The following is a 15,202-nucleotide window of genomic DNA, read 5'->3' on the forward strand; positions in this document are numbered from 1 at the left end:
GATCCCACTAGAGTTCTACCTAAATGTAGTAGACTTTGAAAAACATGTCTTGTGATACAGATATGTACAACCCCCGCACAGGGGAGACTGGGTTATTACCCTGTGAAACTGGTGTACCAGTCCCCTGGGCCATGGCCCCAGCAAGGACCCTGCCTGTTGAAGCATTGGAGACTGAGATCAGTGACACGTTTTGGTGGAATGTATTTCTCCCGTATCCAAGACTCTTTTTATTAAATTTTGTCTAGTTAAAGGAATTATGACATAGATGATCAGGAGTCCACCTATAGCTGGCTAAATTGCAAGGTCATCAGATAAGAACAGGACAAAAGAACTTTTATTAAAAACACAGCACTCCCTCCCCAAGTCCAAAAGACTTCGTGAAGGTTGAGCATGGTAGGCTTCAAGTGGTGGCGTGATGGTGACCATGACGGCTTAGCATGGTGTGTCAGAGCCTAAGCTCCACAATGAGGGTGTCTTTCTGGGTCATCGACCCAGCATGGTTATCAGACCCTGAATAGGGCAACAAGGACATCCCTGTGGTATGCATGGCAGGGGTGGGGAGGGCATCTGAGCCAGAGAGCAGCCTGGCTGAGGGTTTCGGAGCTGACGGATGAGGACATTGTCTACGTGGGGCAGTGGTGACAGTGGCCGGGCACTGGATGTCAGAACTCTTGTGGGATCTAGAGGGATCCATGTGGAAGGGGGGACAACACCAGCGGCCCAGCACTGGGGTGTTTGAGCCTCGAGTGGGTGGACGGTGGTGGCCTAGCACTGGATGTCAGTATCAAGGAGGGCATCTAGATGGATAAGGAGGTAGGGGCATTGATAAAAAATAAATTGATTTCATACAAAGTAAATATATTAAGAAAATAGGAGCAAGATTTTTCACTTTTGTGGAATACAGTTATAAATATGTAAAGGGAGGAAAGTAGAATGATTCCTATGATGGATTAGAATTAGAGCCATTGCTATGAACCCATGGCTTTCAATATGTGACAGATGTAGAAATAGAGCTGTAGGTGTGTGCAGTGGGTCCGTGTGTGTGTGATATATTCCCTGGCTCTATCCACTAAAAAACTAGGGTCAGCAATACTCAGGTCGCAGGGAGCACTCCTAGTGCCCAAATCTTCGTTTCTTTGTAACATTTTCCACTAAAAGAAGCCAGGGTTCCAGGGCTGGGGCAGGGAAAGTATAAGATAAGCCCGGAATATCTTCTTGTGCTGAAAGCAAGGAAGTGCTCCAAACATGATGGAGACACATCAGAAAGACACAAAGGTGATCTCGATGAGGCAAGGGGTTCCCACTAATAACAATAGCAAAGGATTATCACCCATTGAACAAACCAGGAAACCATGTGTCCATACTAATATAAATAAGTAAATAGGTAAATTAGAATTTTGATGAGGAATGGGATAGTCATAGGAAGTATTGCTCTACAAAATGCTTACTAAACACAAAGGGAAAATGAGTAGCCTCACAGTAGAGACATCAGATGAATTAATCAAATAATCAAAGTGAACGTCATCAGTAATGGAATGTATCGAAATCTGAGTCAGTAGAAAACATCAGACAATCGAGAGTTATTCTATAAAATGGCTGGTCTCACTGTCAAGTTCATACAAATCTAGGAAAGACAGGAACTGTTCCAGATCGATGAAGACTAGAGACTCATAACTAAAGGCAATTTATGATTCCGAACTGGATTATTTTACTATCAAAGACATTTTTTGCGCAGTTGACAAAATGTGATGGGATCTGTGGTTTAGATGGTAATGTGTTACATTCCTGATCTTGAGGATTCATTGTGCAGTGTCCTTTATATTTATGGACAATGGGGTATAATGTTAGCAGCTTACTCTCAAATAGTTCAGAAAATAAAAAAGACTCTTGTGCTGTCCTGCAGTTATTCTGTAAATTTGAGATTTTTTCAGAGCAAAATTAAACACTTGTGTGCATGCACACATACATTTCTCTCCTCTGGTGAGAAACCTGAGTAATTTATCAGAGTTCAGATTGAAACAGGCTTTTAATCTGGGCTCATCCTCTTTTCTCCTCCTTTAAATTCGCTGTCAGAAACAGCTGTCCAGCAGTGTGGAGGGCTCTGGGCTTGAACATGGAAAACCTGTTCCTGGCTGATTTGAGCCAGTTGTTTCACCCTTCAGAGCCTCGGTTTTCAGTCTGTAAAGTGGGGTGGTTGTGAGGATCAAACAGATAGCAACTGGACGCAAATGTTAAGTTTTATTACTATATTAATATAGAGAATTCCACAGGGTGGGAGAAATGGTTTGGGGAGAATTTTGTAAGCAGTGTTCTGAGCGTTTTAAAGGTGAATCTGTTTTCAGTGGAATAATTTGTATTGCTTTGTATTCCATCTCACTAATTAAAGTGCACAGCCACCATCCTAAATTGCATGTTGTTGTGCGTAGTTCATTTTTAACTTTCCATAATTGGAGGCTGCCGTGTGTATCCAGTGAACACTCAATAAAATTAATGGAGGGCAACGATGATGAAGACGAGACCTATAGTGTCATCGTTATTTCTCCACCACCCCCGCCCTGTAAGCTAGGATTGTTTTCATTTAAAAGTTGTTGCTATGGAGTTGAGAGGATAGATTTGCGGAGAGCTTATGGTATGTGATCCATAAAAGGCGGTCATAGTAGGTGTCTCACTGTGTGGAAAATGTCATACTTGGTGTGGGAGGATCTATTTGGCTCTCATATTAAGCCATAAGCAACGTCTTTTGTCCAACTCTACTTAAATATCAAACCTGTTTCTGTGCTGGAGCCAGCACCTCCCTAGCCCCTCAGTCATGGGTTCCCCCAGCTCACTGTGTGCCTAGACCTCCCTGCAGGTTTCTGATAAGGGCTCAGCCTTGCTTTTGTTACTCAGGCCTGTTATTTCTTTCAGGAGAGTCAGTGGAATGAGCTTCTCGACACCCTGCACAGACTTCCCATCCCTGACCCAGGAATGTCTGTTCATCTCAGCGTGGTAAGTAGGGGCAGAATGTTAGCGGCCACTGGGAAACCATGCCACTGTTAACAGCAGGAAGGAGCGAGCGGTCGTCTTTTGTCATCTACACCTCCTCCACCCCTACCCCCAAGTGCTCTGAGACCTCTGGGCTCTAGGCAGGCCAGGGAACTGCATTTCTTCCTTTCTCTGGGATTCCATGAGCAATGGGTCTCAAAAGTCCCCAGGCTCCTTTCTTTCTTGCTGTCACCACTAGCATCTCCTAGATGGCAGATGCCGGGCTTAGAGTTGCATGGTTGTCCCCTACCTGTCTCTTCAGCCCATGTCCTAGGACCCTTGCCTCATGCTTTGCCCCTCAGCATTTCTGTGCAGGCGCATTGGCTGAAGCCCATCTTGCCACCCCTGAGCCTTCAATACCACCTCTCCCCTTTCTACCAGGGTGCCCTGTATTTATCCTTTAGAACTCAAATTTTAGTTATGAGAAATCCTCCCCTGACACCCACCAAGGCTTAGCTAGGGTTTTCTTCTTTGGCCCAACCGTCTTGTGCACTTAGCAGTACTTAGTCCCCCCACACTGGAACGTTTTCCTGCTTCCCCCACTGGGACAGGGCCGGAGCGTGCCTAGCATAGGCCCTGGAACTGATTTCTATACATGCTACATGTTCTGTAGTGTGGTAGGGTGGAAAATCCTCCAAACTGCAAATTGAGAGATTCCAGTCCTGGCCGTGGTTTCCCCACTGATCTGAGTGATGTGTGTGCTTCAGTATTTCCATTCCTGGAATTCTCTAATTTCCTGGGTCAAACTCTTGTCACCTCCTTCATCAGTGTTCTCGGATGGACACCCTTTAGCCAGCTATTGATTGTACAGACCCTTACGTTGTGGGCTTTGAAAGTTTAAAAAGTTTCATCTTTCAGCTTCATTAGAACCAGGTACAATCTTGGTATTTAGTAGTTATTATCTTGGTATTTGCCTTCTTAAAGAAAACGAACATATCTTACAATTTTTTCATGATAATCAAATTGAAAGCAGTATACTAATAAACTAATAATAGATCTACTATTTACTAAGTTCCTGATTTTTGCCAAGTGCGCATCTCTGATGTTCGAAACAAGTACAGATAGATGTTAGTGCTCTCCTTCATAGGTGAGACTTAGAGAGGAACAGGTACTCGCCTCACCAGGGTTATGTGGTTAATGAGTAGGAAGACTGGGGTTTTCAAACCCAGGGCTAACTTCCAAGTCTTCATTCTTTCTACTGGGCCATGAATGTTGAGAGGAAGAGAGAAAGAAGGAAAGAAAAAAGAACTTGTAGAGGTTTTTGCTCATTTGAATAGAGCGTAGGAAGGGAAGGAACCTTGTTACAGAAAGTCACTTAAGGAAGACTGTTTGGAAGATGAAAAAATGAGCTTTAAATCTGCCCCAGTCTTTGCCGTATAGCTCAGCAGCCCTGCCTTCGCCTCTGTCCCTTTTCCTAAGCAGCTCGATCTCACCAGCTCAGTCTGTAATGACATCCGACAGGTAGCTGTGGCGTCGCTCGGCTGGGTCACCGGCTGCTGGGAGGAAGGGCCACTCCTACCCCTGCCTAGCTGCCAGGCCTCAAGGACAAGCCGTCGCAGGGGCAGGAGGCACTGCAGGGAGGGTATGGCTGTTTCGTGCCAGTGGTTTCTAGGAATGCTTCTGACCTCCTCTGGTCCCGGCATTTCATGGGCGATGGAGCAAGACAGAATCTCAAAGGACAGCTTGGGGACGGCTTGGTTTTGGAATTGCGTTGGCTCACTATTTACAATCCATTGCGTCTGTAAAGGCAGATCTTTTTTTCTTTCCCGTTCACAAGAGATTCCTCTCCCCATGTGACATTTCTGATTTTGAAGTCCTAGTCTCATCTAGATTATAAAGCCTGAAATGTTGAGAAAATTGCAGTCTTGGACTTTTCTTGTCTTTAGTCACAAGAGAATATTTTCGTGTGTCTCACGTAGGTGATTGGGAAAAACAGAAATGTAAACTAGCAGTCAAGAGCGATAATAATTTTCTATTAAAATACTATTTATGGAATGCTAGGCACTTGACATAAAGCATTCTTCACAACAGTTCTGAAGCAGACATTACAATTCTCATTTACAAGTTCAAAAACTGAGGTTCTGAGCTATTAAGTGAAGTTGCCTGAAATCATGCAGCTATAAAGTGGTCAACTCTGTGGTCCCCGTTCTTTCCCTCTCACTGTGCCAACCATCACTTTGTGACATCGTGTGTGAACATCCAACACTGAACATTTCCTGGGCCTCCCTTTTTGCCATTTGGAATGGAAGTTGGGAAATGTGGCGTCAGATTTAACCTTATATTTTTACTACTTTAATCCTATTGTTAACTAGTTTCCATGCAACGTAATCTTTATTATAATACTTCACAGGTACTATTTTGGCACAGGCACACAGATTTTGGAATAATGCATTACAGGGGTTTGTTTTTTTTTTTTTAAAGTTATCTGTTAACAATTTTATTTTTTACTTGTTAGTATATTATTTTAATTCAAGTGGCTTTAGCTATAATTTGCACATCAAAAGCACAGGGGGAAAAAAAAACCCAGTCTGTTCTAATGGAAAGAGCATAGCTCTAATTATCCAAACCTGGTTTCAGTCCTAGTTCTGTCACCTACTGACTGTGACCTTAACAAGTTACTTTACTTCTCAAAGCCTTAATTTACTCATTTGTAATGTGGCGGTAATATCTACCTTAAAATGTGTTATAGAAATTAGAGATAATATTTATAGAGGATCTTGCCTTAAACCTTCAATGTAACAGGTATTCAATAAGTATCTGTTGAAAATTAGGCAAATAGCTCACACTATTATTGTCGTTATTGTCATTATTGCAGTTGTTCCCTGAGCCTTTCATTTCAGGAAGGCTATACAACTCATTTTTCTTAGAGACCTACTTAATTTTGCAATTATCCAAGAATGGTTGGGCAGGGGGACTTCCTGACATGTCACTTGGGGGTCCAGGTTTGAACTCGAGACTAAGCTGACCTTCTCTGCATGTGACCTTTCCTGGCGTTTGCACAATCCCATCTTTAATTGACCAGCACTAGACTCTTTCCATTCCTGCTAGCCATTGTCCTCTGAGTCTTTAGTAACACAGAGGAGGTGTCATCAGTTCAGCCCGTTGTCATTTAATTCATGCTTGTTACATGGAGACGCTGCATCGGAAGTTCTTTGAACAAGTCAGGTTTTCAATTCCACTGAGCTGGAGATTGTGCTCTCTTCACTGGACATTGCACTGGAAGTCAGGAGGCTTGTTTGCAGAGCATGCATAGCCGAGATGAATTCTCAACTGGCAACCATCTGTAATGGTCTCAGTGCAGCTGTCCTGCAGCTGGAGCTGCCCTTAACATCATTTGGGCCTGTGGGGCAGATTTTGCCTGCAGCTCGTAGATGGATATAACCTCAGATGCTGAAATGAAATGGCAGGTTTGGTTGGTAAAGACCATTGCTGAGTGAACCTAGTGATATTTGGTCCCCAGAGTCCACTTGCCTCATTGAACAATGAATTATGAAGCCTGTAGCTTTCACGTGTTCAGAAACCTGCAAACATCATGTGGGAATTTAGCCTTTAACCTCTTAGAGTCGTACATGTGTATCTCCCAAAGAAGTTCATCTTTCATAGAAAAGGACTTCGTTTACCGGATGACTTTATGCATCTGGCTTTAATCCAGCATTATCCAAAGAAAATATTTTATGGCCCTTTTCTATGAGTGAAACTGTTTCCTCATCTGAGTAAAGCATTATCTTCAGATCATTTACCCGGTTGCTGAATAATGTGCTTCTTACATGTTTTTGCCAAAATAAATAGCTTTTGCTTTTCTTTTCTAGCATTCTTATTTTACTGTGCCTGATACCAGAGAACTTCCCAGCATACCTGAGAATGTGAGTATTTGGGAGAAAAAAGTTAAATTTTTATTTTTGTTTTTATTTATTTTTAAAAGAAAATAAAAGGTTATACCCCCCCCAATGCATTATAAAGGCAAAAACAAATAGAGAATATTTGAAAAGTATTGAAAGTGTAAAGACAAGGAAGAATAATTATTCATATTTCTCAAAGGCAATCACCTATTAACATGTTCATGCCTTATTCTAATCTTTCTAGAATGTATTTTTACATAATTAAAATCACCTATTATGTAAGCATTTTTCCATTTTATTTATGAGAATCATTTTTGTTGGCTGCATAATATTCCATTCTCTGTAGTTCACTTAGCTGTTTCCTTACTATTGTACATTTAGGCAGTTTTCAGTTTTTGTTGATGTAAATAAAATGTTTCCATATAATTTTTTTTTTAATTAAGGCAGATTTACTCAAGTAGAATTGTATTTCTACAATATTTATACATTCACTTTTAAGAGAGTGAAATAAAGTATTTGTGGGTCTAAGTGTCAGAACCACACCCCCACTTCTTAAAGACATATAGGAGCAGTGAACTTGAGTCTAAGGGAGCAGAGGTTAATGTCTACACCATGACAAGCTGAATGATATATGTAGCCTAGCCTTAAGATGTATTTTTCAAAATATTTTACTCAGATTATAAGTAGTACTATGTAGAATTAAATATAGAATGATCATTACTTAGGCGCTTGATTACTTTGTTTGAATTGTGGCCAAATATATATACTATAAATTTACCATTTTAATCCTTATCGAGTGTGTATTTCATTGGTGTAAATACATTCACACTGTTGTGCAACCATCACAATACCCACCTCCTGTGCTTTTTCATCCTTCCCAGCCAAAACTCTGTACCCATTAAACAATCTCTTTATTCCCCATTTCTGTCTTTGTCCTGTGGCAACCACAGTTCTTTCTGTGAAGTTGACTACTCTAGGCACCTCATTTAGGTAGAATCATACAATATTTGTCCTTTTATGTCTGGCTCATTTCACTCTGCATAATGCCTTTGTGGTTCGTCGTGCCATAGTATGTGTCAGAATTTTTCTGTTTTATAAGGCTGAACAACATAACATTGTATGTGTATCACATCCTACATTTTGCTTATCCATTGATGGACACGTGGGTTGTTTCTACCTTTCGGCTGTTGTGAATAATGCTACATGAACAGTAGTGTACAAACATCTATTCAAGTCCCTGCTTTCAATTCTTGGGGGTATATACTCAATAGCTTTTTAAAAATACTGGAATAAGAGATGATTTCTCCATAACTACTATAGATTCACAGAAAGGAAATTCTGTTAAGTGTTGTCTGTAAAAGAAATTGTAAATGTCAAGTAATCAAGTTTAATGAAGTTCTGTTATTGTACAGGATGGATCAGAGGCCTGGCTCCATGGAGGAGGGTGGGGTGCAAGTTGGATAGGAGACTCGGAGACTCTCAAATATAGTATCAGAATCTTCTTCTTCTTCTTCTTCTTCTTTTTTTGGGGGGTCGGTTTTCTCTTGCCAGGGAATGTAAAATCAATTACCAGTGTTATGGAAGCTAAATGGGGGTGGTGGGTTATGGTACATCAACATTTAGCATGTATTCTTTTAACACCCGCTCCCCTTTTTTTGACCTAATGCTTCATCCCCTGTTGTCAGCTATACCTTGTATCCCCCAAGCCTTCCTGTTGCAGTTCTCATAGAAAGCAGATATTTATTCTTCTAGAGGGTTGCCGGAAGGCCATTTGACTAGCTGTGGGAGCTGAGAAAGGAGAATCTTGGGATCAAATTACTCTTATTTTTATTGGCATACTTCCCCTGGCCTTCAGAGATTCTGGTGTCTTCAATTCCTAACCTTTTTGGAGTTGTTTGGTTTGAGTTGGATTTGACGCTTGCTTCCCTGACCCCTGGCCCCAGCCTTAGCGTTCAGCGTTTTCTGGGCCACCAAATGGGTCTCCTGCAGTTTTTCAGCCTCCATCGGCACTCTTGACAGCTTGGCCCAGACCATTTTTGTGCTGAGGGACTGTCCTATGCATTGTGGGATATTTAGCAGCATCTCTGGCCTCCACCCACTAGATGACGATAGCACACCTTTCTCCAGCTGTGACAAACAGAACTGTCTCCAAACACCGCCACATGTGTCCGGGGAGCACGTGACCCAGGCTGAGAACCATTTCTTTAGTAACCTCTGCTTTCTGGCTTCCAAAAACTTTTGACGTCTTTCTTGCATTGCCTTTTCTCCTGTTTTATGGGTTTATATTTTTTAAAATTCTTTTACTGTCAGTTTTGGAGAGGATGAGACGAGCATGGTATCAAAAGAGAAAAGAGACAAATATCCATCATATGTTACTGAAAATCACCACATTTTACTGAAAATCTCCGCAGTGCTTTAACTATGCTTCTCCTTCCAGTAGACATATAGATTATTTGCAGTCTTCTGCTGTTATAAAGAATATAGTTACTATTATTGCCTAGGGTAGATTCTTTTAAATTTTTTTAAGGACTGAGACTGCCTTAAGATTTTAAATTTAGGGTACCTGCACATTCTGATAATTTCTTAATTTTCAAAACCACAATTACTGAGGTTAGAAATAATTTAGAAAAAAAAAAACTGTCTTCTTCATAGCTCCACTTCTGGTTCCTGTCTACACTGTCTGACACCTCCCCTGCCAATGCCATTTAAAAAAATTTTACATTCTCTTGGCTGGTTTTGCCACTGATGAACCAATTCCCTGTGTATGACCCATTGTCCCCAAATCTTTCTTTGTAAAAGGCTGGCCTTGTTTGTTTCCAAGCGGGAATAATAAAACAATCTGCCAGACTTTTAACATACATGGTTCCATTTAAATCCTTCCAGCTCCTCTGTCAAAGGTAGAAGTGAGCCCCATTGTACACATTGGGACCCAGGGCTGACAGACCTGAGGTTATTAGCCCAAGGTCTGCTCCAAGTGGGGTGCAGTGACCCAGGTTTGTAAGGAACTAGAGCATTTTGTTTCCATTATACCCACCCACCTCCCACCACCTCCCTGTGGTTGACTTTTGATATGCATGAGGAAAAAGGAAAAGAAATGATTTTTCATATCTCAAATGTGAAATGAAGCAGGCAAGCTTTTTCTCTAAGGAGAATTTGAACTTTTGTAGGACCAATTTGTGTGATTTTTGACATAGAGTCACTCCTGAGCTCTAGTCATGTTGAAATTTGCATTTTAATCTCTTGGTGATTTTTCGAGGATTAATTTAAAATGACTAAATTGCTGCATTGCAAATTGAAACAAGCAATAACCATGGAGTTGTTAATACGACATAGTGTGCAGGAACGGAGAGGACATGCGTTCAGGAGACAGCCAGGCACCGGGCTCCACCACCCTGGGACCTGGAGCCGCTCGCGTCTGTTCTCCGAGCCTCCTCGTTCCTATCTAATAAAGAAAAATGAGAGGGACTAATGAAGTATTAAGTGAAAAGTTCCAAGTTCAATGTCTGGTGCAACAGAGATGCTGCTTTCGATGGCCCTTTTCTCTTCCCTTCTTCCCCCGGCTTTTCTAGAATTCTTGGGGTCTCAGTTGTGACCGAGGGCTCGAGAACGTTACTTCTTAATAGCTTGTCTTGTCTAGGTTTTTGCTGACATGTGTGGCTGTGAAGACCAGTACTTTATTTTTTTTCCGTGCAGTATATATTTGCCCACACAATCCTCTTAGCAGGCACCACTGACACCAGTATTTCAGAAACTGGGAAACGGCGTAGGGAATGGAGTCCAGTGCTCCAGCGCCTGTGATATGGGAGGAGAGGTCTGTGAACATTTATTGTTCATCTCCTCTAAGGGATGTAATGAACTTGAGCAAATAAGCAAAGAAAAGGATAAAAAGACTTTAGGATATGGAACTTGATTGTGACACCGGATGATCGTATTCTTCTGGACAGCTTCAGAGAAGGGTTAATGTGAGAGAGAGGGGAGTGAGCACTCACTGCGGGTCAGGCCAGGCGCCATGGGTGGCATCATGAGATCTTCGCGGCAGCCTTGCGGTGTGGCCGTCATCCCTCGGGAGCGCTGAGGAGGAAGTGGAGCCCAGGGACATGAGGCAGCTTGCTCCTAGTCACCCAGGCAGTAAGTGCTAAAACCAGGGTTCACAGTCAGGCCAGTCTGATCCCAGCACTGGGGTGCTGCTGGGTCCTGGGCCTCTGGCTCCAGGGCTCCATCTACTCTCCTAAGAAATCACTCATCGTAAGTGTAATTAACTGTGTGAATATTTGTTTAATATTATCTCTCCTACCTAAGGGAAGGGATCAGTACTTTTTTTTTATCACTGAATCTCCGTAATTAGCACTGTACCTAGAATATTGTAGATACTTAATATATATTTATGGAATGAATGAATGAATGAATGAACAATGCACCCCTAGGAGAAGGAAAAATAATCATTTTTTTCACTTGACTTTTGGTCCATTGTGTCTACAAGACATCGATGAGATGCAAACGTAGAGAATTAATTTTTTCCACTTTCACATGCCTGTTGAAGTTAATTTTCATTATTTCTACAATTTCTTTGTAAAGATATTTTCTTTTTACTGAAAAACTATCACAATGTAATTGCTCATCAGTATTTTCTCTATCGAGATAACAGATGTAGGAGTGAATTTTATACATGCAATAATTAAATGAGCATAAATCTTTATAAATTTTAAATAGTTGACCTGCATTAAAAAAAAAGTCACAGATCATGAACAGATATCTAGTAGTAATAATTACATCGTAAACAGGCTGTGGAAGGGATTTTTTTTTAGCGGTCAGGTTTCGAAGTTTACTTTTGATTAATGTATAAGCATATAGACCTCATTTGGAATATTAAACAAACCTGCCTTGATTATCTGGCCAGTGTCACACCAAGTAGTTAATGATGCAAGTAAAGCATTTAGAATGGACAGTTACATGTTAACATTGCCCAGACTCCACTCTTGTCAAAAGATGCACCATGATATAGAAAAGATTTATGAACTCATCGTGACTTTCTAAAATGAAGTCGAAGTGGTAGTCAAAGACCTATTATCAAGTACCGAGATTATGGAGAATTCCATTGTTGCTCTCAAGAGTTGTCAGGTAATTGTTTATTCTAATGGTTTTTCCATTCTCTCAAAGGGATAAAGGTTGACCTCCGGGTAAACCCTGCTTTCTTTCCTATAATACTTCTCTCATTTGATTGCTTATGTGAGTTTGTGGGATTCTTTCTCAGACAGATTATTTTAGAATCCAAATTTACAATGCCCTTTTAAGAATTCTACGTAATTAAGGGAACCTAAATTCTTTTTTTTTTTTTTTTTTAAAGTCAGTTGAGGGCTTTAAAGGTTTACCTTATGGTAGAATAATCTGACCAGGAGTTATTTCAGGAAATAAGACCCATTGACCAAACCAAGCCCCTTACCTTGGAAGCTCCCCCCAACCCCAGACGCAGTGCGGTAAGTCCATACTGTGCATGAAGCCGAAGTCGCAATGACTAATAAAACGACAGACCGTGGGGCGGACTAGCATCTGTTTCGAAGGCTCTAAGGAGTACCCAGCTTAGAGCCGGTTCTTTGGTGTGGGGATTATCTCATGTCTCTAAGGTATTGAACCTAAGACGCTTTTCCTCTAAGCCCCACTGTATCGGTTCATTCTACCTCCCCATCACCACACCCACCCCCACCTGCTTCCTAATGCCGGGTGTGGATCACAGTGAGCCTGAAGTCCCCAGCCACCTGGATTGGCACAGGAACCAGCAGGAACAGCTAGCAGCAAGCAGCCATAATGGGGCTTCTCCTGGGGGAAATGGGGTTTTGTCAGGTGCCTTTTCTTCTTTGTCTGGATTTAGAGGCACAGAGGGTTAGAGCTGGAAGGGACCTTCACCATGCCTTTGTAGAGATGAGGAATGAAAGCCAGGAGAATCGAAGGAGCTTGTGCTGCTCATGCCTCTTCTGAACCCCAGTTTCTAGGCTTCTGTGTCCCCGTTAAGCAGAGACCTTCCTCAGGCTCGAGCCCTTCCCAGCCTGGGTAGCAGTCAGCTTGGTATTCTTGCTCCCCAGCCCTCCAGAGCAGGCCTGTAATAAATGTTAGGGGGATGGGAAGATGCTCAGAAGGACATGTTGTATATGTAACTGAAATAATTCTTAAACTTCATGAATAGTAAACGAATGTCCGTGCGCCTAAAAACGTACTGGCACTGAGAAAATGAGCCCTGTAGAGCATAGGCGCTGGGAAATAGTCCCTCGAAGCTGAGTTTTCCTTTCCTAGAAGGTGAGACACACAGAGAAGTACTTGTTGGGAATAAAGGGGAAGGTTATTTAGGCTTAGCCACGATGGCGTTGTAATCCAGGACACTAGGCCAACACCGTGCTTGACAGGATTTATGGTTCTTTAGAAGGAGGATTGATTCTTCATTAAATGAATGGACTTGCCCTTTAAAAAGCTGTTTGGGCAGGTGGACAGGTATGCACAGTAACCTGGAAATCTGGTGGTGGTTCAAGATCTTTCCTTCCCCTACTTTTCAAGTCGAATTTATTGTCAAGTCCTGTGATTCCACTTTATAGAAATCTGTCACATCCATATCCAAAGCTTTCATCTGAAAAGTTTGTTTTAATCATTCTTGCCCAGAATATGGCAGTAGCTATGAACTGATCTCCCTGCCTCCTGCTTGCCTTCTCCCATGCATCCTCCATAGGACCTCCCAGAAGATCTTTCTAAAGCACAAATGTGCTTGTATCATGGTCCTTTGGCAGCTTCCTGTTACCCATGGGCTCCTGCAGCATCTGAGCACAGCTTCTCTGCCCTGTATTGTCCTTCCTGCCTTTGCCTCGCCTGGAATACGTACCCTCTCCCCACCTTCTGCAGAGGGAACGAGCTGCTGTTGGGAGGCCTGGCCGCCACATACCTTCTCTGACAAGTCTTCCCCAGCCACTCCCCACCCCGCCACGTCCAGCCAGCAGAGTTGACTCTGCCTTTCTCAGCCAGCCCTGGAATGTGTGTAGCCTGGACCACACTACTTTGCATATTGGGTTTCCAGGTCTAATGCCACTCCCACCCCCAGACTAAGCTCCTAGAAAATGGGGATCATATTTTGTCCATCTCTAGGTCCAGCTTCCAGGATGGTACTAAGCACATGGGGGGGAGTTAAATAACTGTTTGCTGATTGGCTGATTGTAGGAGACGGAAATTTGGGGTTGAAGACTCAGTTCCACTGAAGCAAAGTGCTAGGAGAGTAGCATGCCTGTATCTTTTATAAATATCGGCGCACGATACGTTCTGGCTTTAGCGTTGACCTAGGACAGCATGTCACAGAGCCTTCTCTTCTTATTTCCCCTTCTCTCCACTCTGATCCTACCCATCTGAGAAACACGATTGACCTGGCCGAAACGAATACCTGCTTCTGTGTTGTCTCCCTCCACCCCTGGTGAACAAACTACCTGTTTCTGGAAACTTAAAATTTGTAGCCCCAGGTACCTTAAAGAGCCTTCCACCCACACGCCCCCGGCTATTTTATCTGACTCTATGAGTCGCCAGTGTCAATTCTTTTTCTGTGGGTCTTTCACTGTTACTAAGTAATTGATTGCTTCATCTAACTCAGACTCAGGTTTTCTGAAGTCATATGCTATGTGCTTTACATACTGCCTTGTCACTCTTCCAGGCTGGTGTGTTTCTTCTCATGCCCAAACTAGGGAGCGGTAGTCTTCAGTCAGGTGCTTCCTCCACTCATTGATTCATTCTTTCATTGAACTGCTAGATTATGGGGTATGCCATTTTACCCAAAGGGACCTCAGTCTAGTGGTAAAAATATACTTGTATCTGAGTGATTATAAGGTAGAGACAAATTGCCATGGAAGCACAGAGGGAAGCTTGGCAAACGAGTTGAGGAAGCCTTCGGCTGGGCCTTGAAAAGTAAGCGTGTGTCCTCAAGGAAGAGAAGAGCATTCTAGGCAGAGGCAGCAGCAGAAGTAAAGGCCTGGTGTGAAAAGGCATGGCAGGTCTGTGAGACTGAGGACCGGTGTGGCTTACGCCACTGGGTGCTTTGAATGCGGGAAAGGAAACCCCTCTCTCCAGGGGTTTTCTTCTGAGGTGAGGCTGGTCAGAGCTGCAGGTCCCCCCTAGAGCTGCTTCCTGGGCCCCCTCTGCCCACAGCACTCCCGTGGCTGAGCGAGGCTCCTGGGGCTGTCACCACTCCCACCCACGCCCACCCGCCTAGGCAGCGGCTTCCCAGAAGGAAAGAGGCAGGGGAGGAAGCAGATAAGAAAGACAGCTTCTGTTTAGACACAAATATCTTGGTAATCAGCACAGATGGGATGAGAAATACC

At 42.8% G+C, this 15,202-nt stretch overlaps 1 protein-coding gene across 11 annotated transcripts in view; it reads left to right on the top strand.

Annotated features, from left to right (window-relative positions):
• Positions 1–15,202, top strand: part of DENND1A (DENN domain containing 1A) — a 452,316-nt gene that overhangs the window by 206,937 nt on the left and 230,177 nt on the right. For all 11 annotated transcript variants that reach the window (XM_016137432.2, XM_016137434.2, XM_036238282.1 and 8 more), the window contains 2 exons: positions 2,908–2,988; positions 6,834–6,887. In XM_016137432.2, the coding sequence (XP_015992918.2) occupies positions 2,908–2,988; positions 6,834–6,887 (135 nt within the window). The remainder of the gene's footprint in view (positions 1–2,907; positions 2,989–6,833; positions 6,888–15,202) is intronic.

The sequence above is a fragment of the Rousettus aegyptiacus genome, unplaced genomic scaffold (assembly GCF_014176215.1).
Source record: "Rousettus aegyptiacus isolate mRouAeg1 unplaced genomic scaffold, mRouAeg1.p scaffold_m13_p_3, whole genome shotgun sequence".
Classification (NCBI taxonomy): domain Eukaryota; kingdom Metazoa; phylum Chordata; class Mammalia; order Chiroptera; family Pteropodidae; genus Rousettus; species Rousettus aegyptiacus.